General features: G+C 42.0%; 2 protein-coding genes across 2 annotated transcripts; one reads left to right on the forward strand and one right to left on the reverse strand.

Annotated features, from left to right (window-relative positions):
* Positions 1–3,718: 3,718 nt before the first annotated feature.
* Positions 3,719–6,540, forward strand: ccn2a (cellular communication network factor 2a). Its single transcript, XM_080883784.1, has 5 exons — positions 3,719–4,055; positions 4,247–4,463; positions 4,560–4,835; positions 4,930–5,141; positions 5,241–6,540. The coding sequence occupies exons 1-5, from the start codon at positions 3,993–3,995 to the stop codon at positions 5,535–5,537; spliced, it is 1,065 nt and encodes a 354-aa protein (XP_080739910.1). The 5' UTR covers positions 3,719–3,992; the 3' UTR covers positions 5,538–6,540.
* A 1,352-nt stretch (positions 6,541–7,892) lies between these two features.
* Positions 7,893–15,156, reverse strand: chga (chromogranin A). The gene is made up of 8 exons (XM_080882397.1): positions 14,891–15,156; positions 14,513–14,562; positions 13,649–13,742; positions 12,061–12,129; positions 11,909–11,977; positions 11,086–11,373; positions 9,942–10,336; positions 7,893–8,676 (listed from the first exon to the last, which is right to left on the reverse strand). Exons 1-8 carry the CDS (start codon positions 14,934–14,936, stop codon positions 8,593–8,595), a joined length of 1,095 nt encoding a protein of 364 aa, XP_080738523.1. The 5' UTR covers positions 14,937–15,156; the 3' UTR covers positions 7,893–8,592.
* Between the last annotated feature and the right edge of the window lie 828 nt (positions 15,157–15,984).

Below are 15,984 nucleotides of genomic sequence, written 5' to 3' on the forward strand. Positions count from 1 at the left end.
GGCTGTAATGACTGACAGCACACACACACACACACACACACACACACACACACACACACACACACACACACACACACACACACACACACACACACACACACACACACACACACTGTTTCTGGTCTGTTTAAACAGACCAGAGACTCATACACACACCACACTTTCTCTCACAACTGTGGTCCAGGAGTCCCTACTGTACTGAGCCAGCACAGAGAGAGAACATATCCTTATTAGGAAAAGAGCAGACGCCCTTATATGGGGAAACTTCCTCTGTAGTAACAGCCCAGTCTGCTGGCTTTCTCACTCACATTTTTCATTTCCGATTCGCTGGCTGGAGCAGGAGCAGGGCGGCCTTTCATATGAGTCTAGCCTGGTGTGTGATCCCCCTTTTTTTTTTGAAAAAAAAAAAAATACACAAACCTCCATCTCGGCCCTTTCCTGCAATCTCCACTTTGGGGTTTGATGTAATAAAATAAGCCTGGCCAGGGACATGGCACACCTGGCCTTTCAAGTTTCTCATAGACTAAACCTCATTAGGCAGGTGAGAAGCCTTTGTTCTTCTCGTATTTGCCTCATGGGTCTTCGTGGGCCAGGCTGCACTTTCACTGCAGTCAGGATTTGTAATCATCATTTATCCTGACTAAGACCAAATGCAGTCAAAACTTCTTGTCAGATGTGAAACAAAATCTCCGGCCTTTTCAGAATCCTCTGAAAAATGTTGTCTTTCGGGAAGTAAGAAAAGCCGCCTAAGACTCAAATCAACAAACATCCATTTCGGGAAGTGCCACTTGGACTGAGAACATTAGTCTTTGTTCCCTTAATACTTGTCCTGCATACCTTGGCTGAGCTGCTTATTCAGCTCAGGTAACTCAGAAAACTGACCATTAGGATAATGAGCAGGATGTACACTGGATGCATTCTTTTAACTGTTTGATGAATATTGGCCAGGTTGCCAGATAAATTTAGATTTAGCCGTGGTGTAAAAACTTTCTATCTTTTTAAATAACAAAGCAAAAACAGTGACAGTAACTAAGTCACTTTTGCCACTTTTGCCACAATATTAACAGGCTGTGTTTATCACCTGTATAGGTTAGCAAGGTGCATTCAGGGACTCTATGGGTCTGATACCTACTAATTACCACTTACTGGCCCACTCACTCCTAGACATGGATAATGTTAAGTCCTAATGTAGTTGACAAGGGTAAAATAAAAAGTGCCATGCAAAAGTCTTTAACCGTCCATCATTTCTAGATATTTTGCTAGGAAAATCATAATTAACTCAGCCTGAACTCTCTTAGGCAAACCTTCTTTTCATGTTTGTATTTCAGTAGTCTTCAGGAGTAGTTCTCCAGGCTTCTTAAAAGACATTTAAAGCTCTTCTTTGGATGTTGGCTGCCTTTTGTTCTGTTCTCTTTCAAGATGATCCCACAGTGCTTAAAAAATGATGAGGTCTGGACTCCGGGGAAACCAGTCCATCACTGACTGTGTTCCATTGTGTGTTTTTCCATCCAGGTATGCTTTTATTGCATTAGCAGTGTGTTTGGGATCACTGTCATGCTGAAAAATGAATCTGTTGACAATCACCTTCCAGATGGTATTGCATGGTGGATCAAAATGCTCTGGGTGAAATGCAATCCCAAATCCTGATAGAGTCTCCACCGTGTTTTACAGATGGCTGTAGACACTCATTGTTGTACTTCTCCTGACCACCTCTGTACATCTTGTTGATTATTTTAATATTTGTTGATTCTTTTTTACCAAAAGCATGAAAATTAGAGACCTTTTTACACTGATTTTCAGTTTGGTTCTTAGGTAACTTGACACTTCTCTGTGTATGATTTCCTTCAGAACCACTTCCACTTCCACTGAGAGCATCTCTGAAGAGTTTTAAATGAATCATGAATGAATCACCAGAAGGGCCATATGCATCTCTTAGGTCCTTTTCCTCAAATTTTGTTAAGAACACACTGCACATCATACCAAGATACGGCAAGTTTTCAGCTACTAGAGCTTTGAGAATCACCTTGTTGGCTAAAAATTTTACTATTTCATGGTTGTCAAACTGTGTTATGTGTGGAATATTTTGCAGATTCAACAATGTAAGAGATGGGACTGAATGATGCATTTTGAAGCTGCTAGTAACAAAGTGCCTGAAGATAGAATATAAAATTGGTTGTCTGTTATGTGTAGACACAACACTGGTTCAGCTATTGAGTTTGGTGCCCTTGTTGTGCTTGTGTATTTTTTCCTCATAAAACAGTCAGGTACAAAGAATGGATTGATAATAGTGAAAAAGCACCCAATCTCCAAAGAACCTTTGAAAGCCCGAAAACCTGTTGTGAAGACTATGCATCCACTATCTTTACTGGCCAATGAAGCAAAGCAAAGTACAGAAATGTTCACCAGCCTGTTGCAGGGCTAACATAGAGATAAGCAATGATTCACATTCACAGCCAAATTAAAAATCCTAATTAACCTAACCTCATGCACTTCTTTGGGAGGAAGATGGCAGAAAACCTGCAGATCCTGCAGAAAACCCACGCAGACACAGGGAGAACATGCATATATGCAACTCCACACAAAAAGGCCCAGTCCTGTATTGACATTCAGGACCTTCCTGATGTGAGGTGCTCACCACCCCTCCACCATGCTGAACTGCTCTTGGTGTCAGCCTCATGTGGTTATATGTGGAACTGCAGGTTCTGTCACTGACAGTTGCCATTATTAGCACAAAGGGCAAATTTTCAATAATAATAAGCCGGTAATACTTTTAAAAAAATCACAACTTTTACTCATAATCAGTTATTTCTGTACTTTGGAACTGGCACTGTTACTCAAGCAAAGAAACCTCTCTGAGTTGCTCCACATTCGGATGAGTCTCTATCTGCAGAACAAATTCACTGAGAGAGTCTGGAGGGAATCAGGTCAGGTATATCACGTACAGCACATGAGGAGGGATTCAGAAACAAAACGCTTCATTCACGGTAATGAGTTCTTAATGATAATGTGTTTAAAAGAGTAGCTAATAATCAAATCTGCAGTCCAGCCACTGATGTCAGTGCACAAGAATGCCGCTGCAGTGTCTCAGAAATAACCACATGGGCATAGAAGACAAAGTCTCTAGACAACAGCTGCCAGGTCTCTGTGCTGGAACAAGCACCTTGACAAATAACCAGCTCAAGTTATTGACTCAAATGAATTTCCTTTCACTAACCGCTTGCTGTTAACGTACTAAAGTACATGCTGTCATGTGCCTTTGAAGCCAGGGCTGAGGAATGCTGTTGTGGGCTTAAAGTTTTAACCACATATTAAACTTCTTGGAGTTTGTTTAATTATTGTATGTTTCTGCTTATGAGCTTCTACCTGTTTTATTTCCACTGTCCTTCCTCCTCATCAAGTTATTTGAGGGTTCACTTTTGAACTGTTGCTGCCTTTCCCCTTTTCTTTCTTTTTGAAAAATTAATATTTATAGGTACTGGCTGTCTGTTTGTGAAGTCAGTCTTTAGGAATTCCCAGTGTGGGGTCTCAGGACTGTAACCAGACTTAACCTCCCAATCCAGATGAAAGGTGCTCTGAGAGAGAGACGGTGTTGTTTGGCCGAGCAGCAGAGCCTTGCCTTCAGACAGCAGGAATGTGGGATGTCTGGAGTGGGGGGCAGGAAGCGAGGAAAGAATGCCAAGTATGTCCATGTTTGTCCAGGGCTGGCTCTCCATTCAGCCCCCAGTGACGTGCTGCGAGGGCCAGCGGGTATAAAGGAGGCTCCACTCTGCAGTCAGAACTCAGATCAACTCTTCTACCGAAGCTAAACTCTAGCTTTCACCAAGAAAGGAAAAATAAAAAAGACAGTGAGCCGGAGCAGCAGTTGGGAACAAGACAAGAGATCAATTTGATCAGAAAAGTTTCTCAAGCTCAAAACTCTGACGCTAAAGGACGACTTTTTCCGAGAAGGTGTTTTTGGAAGAATCTAAATTAATTACTAAAGACAAGAGAAGATGGTTGCTGAGATGAAGAAAATGATTTTGCTGCCTCTGCTGTGCATCATGCTTTCCTACATGGTAAGTCAGAAAAAAATAATTCATTTTAGTGTTTTGGTGTAGGCTTTGGCTTTAGCTGGACTTGAATGGTGAAGCCAGTGCTTTAAACTTGTCTTAAGAGCCAGTGTGTTGGATGTGTGTCTGTGTTTCTAGCACACAACGTGGGCATGATATTTACCAGAGAATGTGTCTGTGTGTGTGCCTGTTTTCAGGCTGCAGGTCAGGAGTGCAGCGGCCAGTGTTCGTGCCCGTCCACCCCTCCTCAGTGCCCCCCAGGTGTCAGCCTGGTGCTGGATGGCTGTGGCTGCTGCAGGGTGTGTGCCAAACAGATGGGGGAGCTCTGCACTGAGAAAGACGTCTGTGACCCGCACAAAGGCCTCTACTGTGACTTCGGAGCTCCCAACAACAGACGCATAGGAGTTTGCACAGGTGTGCCACTCATGGCTGATCTTTTCTATGACGTCTGCAATAAATCCAATGTATGAAGCAAATCATGACCCTTCTCTTGCAAATTCTACTTGACAGCTCGAGACGGAGCCACTTGTGTGTTTGGCGGAACGGTGTACAGGAGTGGAGAGACTTTCCAGAGCAGCTGCAAGTACCAGTGTACCTGTCTGGACGGAGCCATCGGTTGTGTGCCTCTTTGCTCCATGGACATCCGGCTGCCCAGCCCAGACTGCCCCAACCCAAGGCGTGTGAAAGTGCCTGGAAAGTGTTGTGAGGAGTGGGAATGTGGTTCTTCCGACACAAAGGAGAATGAAACTCCCACCACAAAAAGCTTCATGGGCCCTGTTTTGTCTGGTAAGTGTCTGTTTTTGAAGAACACAAGGCTACAGCAGGTTACAGCATAATTAGCACAGTTTTTCTAACCCAGCGTTTCCTCCTGTGTTTACAGCATACAGGAAGGAGGAGACCTATGGCCCAGATCCTTTTATGATGAGAGAGAACTGCCTGGTTCAGACGACTGAATGGAGCGCCTGCTCGAAGACATGCGGCCTGGGAGTATCTACCAGGGTCACCAACGATAACCGTGAATGCCGCCTAGAAAAACAGACCCGGCTGTGCATGGTGAGACCATGCGAGTCTCAGCTGGAGCAGAGCATTAGGGTGAGTTCTCGTTAAACAGCACCACACTCGTGACCTTTGGGCATATCAGTAAAAGAAACCCTGCTGAAGTTGCTCTTTCCTCTTTTTTTCCTCCTGTAGAAAGGGAAAAAGTGCATCCGTACTCCGAGAGTCTCCAAACCCATGAAGTTTGAGATCTCTGGCTGCACCACCACCAAGTCCTACAGGCCAAAGTTCTGCGGCGTCTGCCTGGACGGCCGCTGCTGCACCCCACACAGGACCACCACCCTGCCCATGGAGTTCAAATGTCCTGATGGAGAAGTCATGAAGAAGCACATGATGTTCATCAAGTCCTGTGCCTGCCACTACAACTGCCCCGGGGAGAACGACATCTTCGAATCCATGTATTACAAGAAGATGATGGGAGACATGGCGTGAGCCGCTCCTGGACGATAGGCGCTTTTGACTTGAAAACAAACACAACTCCATCTCATTTTGCAGCTCAGTATATATGTTTATCATGTTTTATTTTGCCATTTTCTCATTGTAAAAGTAGCCCAGGCGCTCGTCTTAGTGCCTGTATGTTTTGTACAGCTGATGAACATCAGCCTCATAGACTCAGACAGAGGGTTGCTTAGCAGCTCCAAAAGATCCCTGCACTATAACTTCTTTTTTTTTTTTTGACAAACCTGCTGTCAGGTTTCCGCCCATTTCCCTTGAAAGCCTTTTTACAAACCCGTCCATTTTACTGTGTGCATTTTATACCTTATCTAAACGTTGACCTCCTCTCTAAATGAGGTGTCTAATAAGTCCCTCCACCCTCCCAGTCCAAGACCAGACCTGTAAACTCTAAGCAGCTGTAGAGGGAGCATGCAGTCCACAGCAGGCCAGTGTTTCCCTGTCCAAACAGGTCTGAATGTGTCCTTGTATGTGTGTGTCTGTGTGTGTGCGTGTCTAAATTTTAGCCTTGTCTGTGTGTACGCTTTTCACTGTGCTTACAGAGTAGAGGAAAGGTCAGAGTTTCTGCCCTGGATGAGAAAGCAAGCAGCATGCTGAGTTTAGGGTTAGATAATGGAGTACAGTGGGCTTTGCCACGGCACTGAGAAAAGAAGAAAAAAAACATTTTGACTATTACTGATTCAGGTCAGAAGGAGGGGGGAAAAAGCATCTACAGGAACAAAATGTCTATTTTGTACAAAAATAGAAGAAGAAGAGACTGGAAGAATTGTAATTTCATTCCTTTAAAAAAATACTGATGTATATACTTTGTATATATGTGTACAGTTTAAGTTAATTTAAAAAGCCAAAATGTTTTCTGTGCTTCAAAATGTATCAGTGGTGTATTTTTGGTTATTTTTTACTATTTTATTGAGAAGTGTGACAAAAATGTTACATGTTTGACTTTGTAGCTGGAAATAAAATCTTATATTTTTTATACAAACATGAACTGGTCTGTCTTTAACTTTGATCCGAGACTGAGATCCAGCTCCACAACGGCTTCATTAGCTCTTGGCTTTCAGCCGACATTTGAAAGCACATTTAACCGTAGCTCTGCTAAACTGTTAGGTTTTGACACCATATGAACTCGTGCATCACTCACTCAGAAAAAAAATAGCCTCAGTCATCGGAGCAGGCCTTCAGGCTCAAGTGATTTAAAGAGGCGTTCAACATAAAGGATGTCTTTGTTTAGCTAATTGAAGTAATCTATAAAAATCCCTCCATTTATCTACGACATGGATGCCTTACATATTCGTGCTGGTTTTATGCAACATGGTGCAGTGCAAGCACTCAAGAAAGCTGTGTGTCATGCAATTAAATTATGTACATAAAAGCAGACAAATATAAGAGAGGATGTTTTAAGTTTAATGGCATATGCATTTATTCATGTGTTTTCTAGTTATTTTTGTAACACACATAAAGGAAAATGGAAAAGAGTCCATGCAAACATGACCATTGTGCATTTTAATCATGCTGTTGCGTTTCTCGCCTTTGAAAAAAAGAGGTAAGAGATGGTCTAATGCTGCCATCTGGTGCCCTTTCACAACCTTAAAAACCCTGAACTATATTTGTAACAGCTGGCTGAATAGTGTAGAGATGCAAAGTTCCAAATATAACTAATACAAAATATCCAGTAAACACTATCCCCATTGTCACTGTTATCTGTGATCTCGGATTATGTTCAGTAACTAAATTTTTCTGTTGAATTTTCTGTGCAAAACCTACCTTCAGATGCAGTATTCAGGCTTTCCAAGACTGCATTTGTCTGACTGTACATGATTCAATTTCGAGTCATGCCTACAGCAGCTATATTTACTCGAGTTGCCAAAGAAAGCAGAACTTTCACATTTTAGTTTCTCCACTGCCCACATTGTGTTCTTGACTCCTTCCAGTCCATGTTTCGCTCGGCAGCTCTTGACATATTGCTGTTAAAATGCAGCATTTAAAAAAAACCCAGCTAACACTGTATGATAATATCTACTCTAGATATTTTCTTCTTAATAGTAACAACCAAAGAATTTTCATATTGCTGCCAAAACAAAGGTTAAATTGCCCGTTGAAAAAGAATGTGTCAACAGCCTGTGTGTCATGCTGATGATTCATGTTGTCAGCGTTGTCGCCCACAAGCAAGCACAGACTGTATCTACACTTGTAATTTAAGTTTGCAGTGGATCCTATAGGTTTGTGTGGGTTGTGTAGATCAATCTATACAGTGTGATGGTCCTGTAATGACTCTTAATACTCTCCCTTTAATATGTTAATAATAAGCTGACTTTAGAGGCATGAAAAACAGTCACCAAATAGAGAATTCCAGATAAACTATTCAATTTATTGATTTTCTTACATAAATTCAGTACAGATCACACCCCAGACATTAATCCGCTAAAAATCACTTATTGCCTTGGCTTGATTTGCATCAACTGCATCTATGACAATCATCTAAGTCTTCTCTATCTTTAACTTTGTAAGTAAATGCGCATTCCAGAAAGAGCTTTGTACATGTATACATGCCATTACTGTACAACCTCACCTTGTAGGTGTATACCTGGATTTGCCTTAACCTTTCACAATGAATCAGTGCGCACCGTTGAGATAATCTAAAAAGCAGAAGAGATACGTTTACAGAAACAGAGACGTGATTGTCGGAGAAAATGAAGCTGAACAAGTCGCCTTTCTTCGGAAATCTTCTGAAATGTTACGCACGCAAATGCACGGTACGCGCGCACTTGTGTGTTGTTAGTATGCACGTCTAGCTGCAATGTGCATCTACTGTATGCTACTCTATGTGAACGTCACGAGTGAGGCTGCGGCGGTCGGGCCTCCTCAGGAAAAATAGCGGAAAGACAAAAATCTTGTCACACATTCACACGCTCTGTGGAAACCAGGCAGCTGGTAAAGCGGAGGAGGACGAGGAGGCAGAGGAGGTTGCGGTGTCAAACTTTGTTCCAATCTCTCTCTCTCCCTCTCTCTCTCTCTCTCCCCCTTTCGATTTCTCTCAGCCTCGCCGCAGCTCATGGAGTTTCTGGGCAACATTTTCAAGCTCTGACTCGATGGCTGCCAGACTTTCAATCTCAGGCTCCTGCAGGTATAATGAGAAGGCAGCGTGTGAGAGAAGGGACACCAGCAGTGCAAACAATCATATTTATTCGTGGCTCGAATGTCCTATCTATTAGAGAGAGCGCAGATAACGTCCAGAATGGCATCCTTTACCTTCAATTTAATAACAACTGTGTTGCAGTTTGCATCCATCAAGGCTATTGCAGTGTAAATAGCTACCTTTCAAGATATTGCAGGGAGTCAAGCTGTAAGAAGAATCCTGCTTTAGAAGCAAACAGGTAAAACATCCTGAGGAACAATTTCATTGCATTCAGGAAGGATTTCCTTCTTACTTGCTGAGAGAAATCCCTCATATCTAAATATGAATGTATCATTAGACTAGAAACAGCCATACACTGTATATCAAAGATGGATGCAACTCCTAGTTCTAAGAGGAACATTCTGCATTCTTTCTAATGGCCAGCAGGGGGCGACCCCTGTGATTTCAAAAAGAAGTCTGGTTGGGCAGATATCTGATGGAAATCTAGACTTTGGTTCCTTTGATCAAGTTTTCTGATGCATCTGTGGTCTCAATCACTGGTTTCACAGCTTATTGAATGCGACATGATGTTCTTTGGTATACTCTTATAGCTGAACAACACAGAACGGAGATGTCCATCTCTAAGATCTATGGTTTAACTCCCAAAAAGATAATCAAACACTCCTTGTTGTTTTACCCCCAAAATGGAGGGAGTACATAATCGGTTGTTTGTTTGTCTGTTTGTTAGCAGTCTAGCGTCCACAGTTTTCAAGATTTAATGTTCACATTTTGTTTGATGGAAGACACCCAATAACAGCTTGAGATGATTTCACTTTGGTGAAAGTTATGTCGTAGTCAAGCTCACACCAAATGTAAAAAAAAATCAGTATAACTTTAAACATATTTTTTTATATCTTGTCTTATCAGCTTTACAACAATATGTTTGGACTCTTTATTTTTCCAGCACGTCACCTTACAATGCCACAGCGATGCTGTAACAGGCTGACGTCACCATGTTGTAATAAAAACATCATAAAACTTTTAAGTAGTTTAAGTATCCTCTTTATGCTCTCGGTGTTCTTGTTTGTGTCATTATTAATTAGCGGTTTTATTGGAGGTTATATAAAAACAATTTCCAGTTTTTATTTTAAGCCAAGTTGTGGCTTGCTATATCTCCTAGGCATGTGGAAAGATTCCTTTAAGCGATTTAACACTTTTTATTTTTGTTTCTCAGACCGTGAATCTCACAAAAGAAGGGGAACGAGCACCTCTGACTTTCTGCTGGCGCTCCCTTCTTCCTCCAACCCCCTCCTCTCCTCTGGTGCTCTTCGAGCAATCATCTGCAGCTCCTTCTCCTCTGGACTCTTCTGAGCATTTCTTTTCTTCTCCTCCTTTTCCTCCGCTATCTCTTTTGAATGATGAGGCACTTCATGTTGCTCCTCCTTTGTGGCTGCTTTCTTCTTCAGCAGCAAAGGCTTGGTTGCCTTGGTCCACCGCTGTAAGCTCTCCCTGTTCCCTCGCTTTGTCTCCTCCTGACGTCCTTCCTCTTTGCCCTTGTTTTTATGGAAGAGTGAGAGCCTCTTGGTCATCTCTTCCTCTTCATCGGATGTTTCGTCTTTTGATTTCTTTCTGCGTGCGTCTCTCTTCTCATCCGATCCATCATCTGGGAATATGAAAAGAATAAGATTTATTTTTATTATTTTTCTCACTGAAACACCTCTGCTAGGCCGCTGCCAGAAAAGTCTCCACCATCAGCAAGATTCCACTTCTTGTAATGAAATATTTCTTGCCAGCTGGCAGCACTGGACCTCAGTAGTGCTAGCAATGCTTTATGGGAATTATCAGCATGGCTGAAGCGATCAGATGACTTGGCTGAAGCTTCATTTTGCAGAATCAGTATCACTATTTCATTGTACTCAAAATAAAACAATTTCTCTGTTGAACATTGCAGAGATAGAACGAGCTGATTGCAGTCTTGATAACTTTAGAGAGTACGGCGAGATGACTGCAGTTGTAACCGAGCGCTTGAATTTTCCAACAGTGAGCTACTCATTCATTCCTGTTGACGAGCTGTCATTTTGCCAGCCGTGCTGGCCTCGCTCCCCTGCGAGTGAGGGGGCTGAGATTCATCATGTAGATGGAAGTGCTTCTATCAATCAGCCAGCCCTGAGATAGCAAGCAGTTTCCATTTACAAGGCAGTTTTTATTTCACCGCTGTCTCTGTCTTAAGATCCTGCTTCTACCATTAATGTTACATCTTTTCATTTGCTTTGAGTGGCCTGTGTTATCAAAATAAAAAACTCGACTGCATCTTTAGATGCCAAACTCTCGATCTCCTTTTCCAATTTCCTTATGCTACTTTTACTTTATAACACATAAATTTCAAAGAAGGACCAGGAAATGTGTGCTTGCCTTTGCTCTCCTCTTCTGAAATCTCCTCTGCTCGCTTCTTGTCATAGCCTTCTTCATCTTCCTCCCTCTTTTCATCCTCGCCCTCCCGCCACTCCTCTGCAGACTCAGAGACGTGGCTTCCCGGGCTTTCATCACTCTCCCGTTTCACCTGCACTTCTTCAGCTTCATTGTCCCCCTGCAACTCGCCGTCTTCCATGCCTGCTTCCTTTTCATCTTTTCCAGCTCCCGTCCTCTTGGACAGGATAGATCGTTCGCCGGGGCCTCCTAAAGCCTCCAACATGGATCGATCTGAAAATAGGGGAGAGTGGGGATTTAATTTACTAGAAGAAATTGATTTTCTAGTGATGTTAAAAGAAGGCGCTTACACAAAAGTACTACAGTTTATTATGGGGTTTATTGTTGTTACCCCCATGTTTTTGATTGACAGTAGGAGGCATATGTAACCCAGACAATTTAAAAAACAAAAAAAACAAAGCCCATTATCTTCTTCTTTGACCACATTCAAATTGCTATTCTTGTTTTTCCTTCCCACTGTGTGATTGACTTTGGTACTAGCACTGATTTAAAAAAAAAAAAAAAAATCTAGGTATGCTGTTATGTGGAAGGACGTCATACATGTTCTGATTTATTTCCCTCACAGAGCCTCAGCAGAAGTTAAATCTACCTCAGCACTTTTGATGTGTTTTTAGCGCGACTTTGCTGAAAAACATAAATAATGGAAACTATACATCACTGTCACAGCTGCTGCATTTAACCCACCGATTAGATACGCCATAAAAAATAAGAAGCATAACCACATGATGTATAGGAAGGTCCAGCTCACCAAGGACATCATCTGTAGCCTGAAGGGTCGGTGCTGCTGCTGTAGGCGTATCAGCTCTCCCCCGACCACCTTAAATGAAAATGAGTCGCTCGAGCCTTCCATCATTCTTATCTTCATGCACACGTAAACGAGATGAGTAATCCGTGACTCACCTTGAGCAGCGATCTCCTGCATCTCCTTCAGAAAGTTTTGATGACGAAGGATAGTAACAAGTCGGTCATCTGCACACACACACACACATTAAAATGCAAACATAACAGTGAAGAAGAAGAAGAAAAAAAAATAGCAGATAAAAGGCAGGGAATTGATGCTGTAGGGGGTAAATCACAGGTGTACATCTTTCCCTTTTCACTGTTTTCAAAGGATTCAGAGACACGTTTTTGTGGATTCATCAGAGTTAATTGCCCTGGAATTTACTGCTTTCAAAGCAAGAGCACAATTAATCATTTGGCCCACAGAGACTCCCACAGCAGCAAGCGAGCACTTGGACTTTCTGCTGACCCACAAACAGCACTGCATATAGCATGCAGCAGCAGGAGCAAGAGACACTGTACTGTATCATGTTCTTGTATCAATCAGTTATCTCTCTTTTCCTTTTACTCCTCCTCTCCATTCTCCTTTCTTTCCATCCCCTACGGTGGTGTACAGTTTCCCGCTCACAGCACCCGCTCAGTAGCAAACGCTCGATGAGTAAGGCTGTGATCGATTTTTTTTGTGTGTGTGTGTGTTTTTTTTTATACAACAAGGACGACATCAAGGTAAAACACCATCTATGTAACTGAATCGTCTTTACCGAGTCCTAGTGACCTCTCTGAATAAAACACTCTGCAGCAGACTTTTACCCAGCATTCACTGCATCAATCCATTAACCTTATGATCAGAGCGCTATGCACGCGTTACGAGAGAACGGTGGATTTCTTCTAAAATACAGCACTTTTCCAGCAAGGCCTGGCCTCTTAATCCGCTCTTTTATATGGGAATGACAGCTGTGAGGGTGGGGATGATGATAATAACTGACCAGGGAAATCTGTATAAATCTATAAACAGGGAGCGACCTCTACCAGTGCCCTCGCAAATCGGTAAAGGTTAGAAATGATGTAAACATACATCCATTTTTGATTTTATTCCCATGGGGCCAAATCAGAAAATATGATATCCCAAGGCATTTAGCATAGTCAGATTAAGAGAGCCATCAGTTTTGTGATGAGCAAGCACTTGGCAACAGAGGGGAAAATACATTATAGCTGATTAGACCCTCAGATTAATGGAATGTAAAACTAAAACCTAAAACACTGCCGCGATGGGGCAATATGAAGGAAACGCACTGTGTTTCTGCAGCATGTTTAAGATATGAGGATGTTAAGAAAAGGTCAGCAGAGAGGATAACACCATCCAACAGTCTGGGAAATGTTTTTATGTGAAAATCAAAGTTTTATTGGTGTTTTTAGATGGGACTAGATAATAGCCAGACTGTGGGTTATCTTACAGTCCTTATGTGTGTGCAGCCTGTGTGCAGTAGAAGAAGCGACATGCTTCAGTTTTAGGTAATATTCTAACACGTAATTGCAAAATCAATTCTTTTTCATTAATAACTCATTTTTTACGTGCATGTTGCCTGTGCTAATTTAAGCTATCAATGTAGTTGTTTGCAGCACTGAGCCATGCTAACAGCCCCTTTTAATAATAAAGGACATTTGATTATGCTCAGTGTTGCCGAACTGTCTTCCTTCTTTTGCTTACCTGTCTTCAGTGTGGCCAAACACTCCTGACTGACAGGCATGGGGTGTGGCCTCGATAGGACATCTGCCAGCGCCTCCACGATGCATTTCATCACCTGTGGATGCACACAATCCAGAATCAGAGGAGAGACAGTCCCCAAATGATCCCAAAAAAAGTGAGAATTACAGTAAAACAAGCTGCTGTTGCAAGCAAGATGAATTAAACTGAATCAAAAGCAGCATATGAGTCTGAGACTCTTTGAATGCAGCTTGTGTGCTAACTTAGCCACTAATTGAAAGATATAAATCTCTTTAGATGAGGGATCAAAATTATTTCAACTCCCATTGCGCCAATACTACATCCATACATAATTTTTCACAATCTTTTTTCTTTTTTTTTAAAGGTGCCCAGCTTCTTCACAAAAGACCTTTGAAGTGATCCACATTTCCCTTTTGCAGTCTTGTCTCTCCAAACCTTATTCTGGAAAGCTCTCTCTCCCTCCCTCCCTCTCTGTCAGTGGATTTAGCATCCTCAAAATCATGGAGGTCAAGGCTCTCCATTGATCTCAAATTGCTTTCTATTGATTTTTACAAAGGCAAATGTGGGTTTGCCTCACAATGAAGGTGCTTAAAGCTTTAAATTATTGGGATTAAACATTTCTAATCACTGCGTGCCTTAAGAGTGCAGCTGGAGAGCAGCTAGAAGGCAATGCAGTGGATTTGTATTATTTGTCATACTGACAAGAAGAATATCCCTGAAGTATCGATTTAAGAAGGTTAACACTAACCTGTACTAGTTTCTTTTTTGCTTTTTGCTTTTCTGTTGCTCCAATAAAACTAATATTAGAATAGAAAATGTTACCAAAAACAATAAGAAAATATTTACCTTTACGTCCTCATTCTCCAGCTGACTCGAAGTCACTGGCAATGAAAGGACTGCAAGAGAACAAGAACACAGAGAGAAAAGAAAATCATGCATGTTTATTTGTTCACATGCTTTTCATAATCCCTACAGCTCCTTTGTGTGCGTGCGCTTTTCTTTCCTCACTCGCTGTGTTACTACAAGCCTCTGGTTGTTTTAGTAACGAGAATAATTGTGCCAAAGGCGCAGGTGAATTCATTGCAATTAAAGATGCGCTTGTCGCTGTCCTCGGTGCGGAACCCCGGCAGTCACAATACTTAATGCAGATTTCCTTCAACCAACCGTCTGTGTCTTCATATCGCTCAACTTCATCAAGGTTTAGCTGTCTGTTCTTTTTCTTACCGCAGCTAGACAGGATTGTCAAAAGGAACAGTCCTCTCCCGATCATGTTTGGAAACGAGGCGAAGTAGCTCTCCAGGAATAATAAAAAAATAGCGAAGCTTTTATCAGAAGGTTAGGTTTCTTCCCTGTAAATCAAAGTCGGTGAATTAGGGACGCATTCTGAACAAAACTTAGCCGCCTTTCGGTATTTCTGGAGAGCTAGATTTTCTGCAGCATCGGTGACCCGACAGCCTCCGTCCTCTCCGGTTTCTCCACCAAGACCTCGCCGCAACAGCACCCTTTTTATAGCGTGAGCTGGAGAGAGGAAATGACATCATCCTGGGACAAATAATTGCTGTTGTACCTGATCATACCTCGCTGGTTGTCAGGGCGTGTGCCAGTTCAGAGTGCCTCAGGTATAAAAGTGAGCATCTCTATCCCCGTGCGCTGTTTGAGCATCGATCATGTTTTTCATCTTTTGTATGGTTTAACTGGAAGCATATGTATTTTTAAATTAATTTTTGGTTGTGTAAACTTTAGCTTTGATTCAAAAGGTTTATGTTATACATTTGATTTTGAAAAAAGCAACAACCGCACAGGACAAAGACACACAACAATGAAAACAGGATAGGATAAAGGGGGTAGACAGATGGCGGGATTTTAAATAAGTAACAAGGAATATGAAGGATCATCATCCTGATACATATGTTTATCGGCACAATTACCACCCACAAAAATATGGATGTATATCTGAACACATACCTATAGCTATATGTATATAAATATATACACCAAGCACTGACATGTGAAGTAAATATTACTGATTATCTCTTCATCATGGCAGCTGTCAGAGAGTAAGTGAACATTTTGTTCTAAAAGTTGATTTCTTAGAAGCAGGAAAAATGTGCAAGTGTAATTATCTGAGGAGTTTGACAAGCTGATGTTCCTGGTCTGCTGTGGTCGGTATCTATCAAAAGTGGTCCAAGGAAGGAACAGTGGTGAGTCAGTGACAGGATTGTGGACGGTCAAGACTCATTAATGCTCATGGGGAACAAAGGTAAGCCCGTGTGGCCAACAGATGAGCTACTGCAGCTCAAACTACCTAAACAGTTAAT

The sequence above is a fragment of the Rhamphochromis sp. 'chilingali' genome (genome assembly GCF_963969265.1).
Source record: "Rhamphochromis sp. 'chilingali' genome assembly, chromosome: 5".
NCBI lineage: Eukaryota > Metazoa > Chordata > Actinopteri > Cichliformes > Cichlidae > Rhamphochromis > Rhamphochromis sp. 'chilingali'.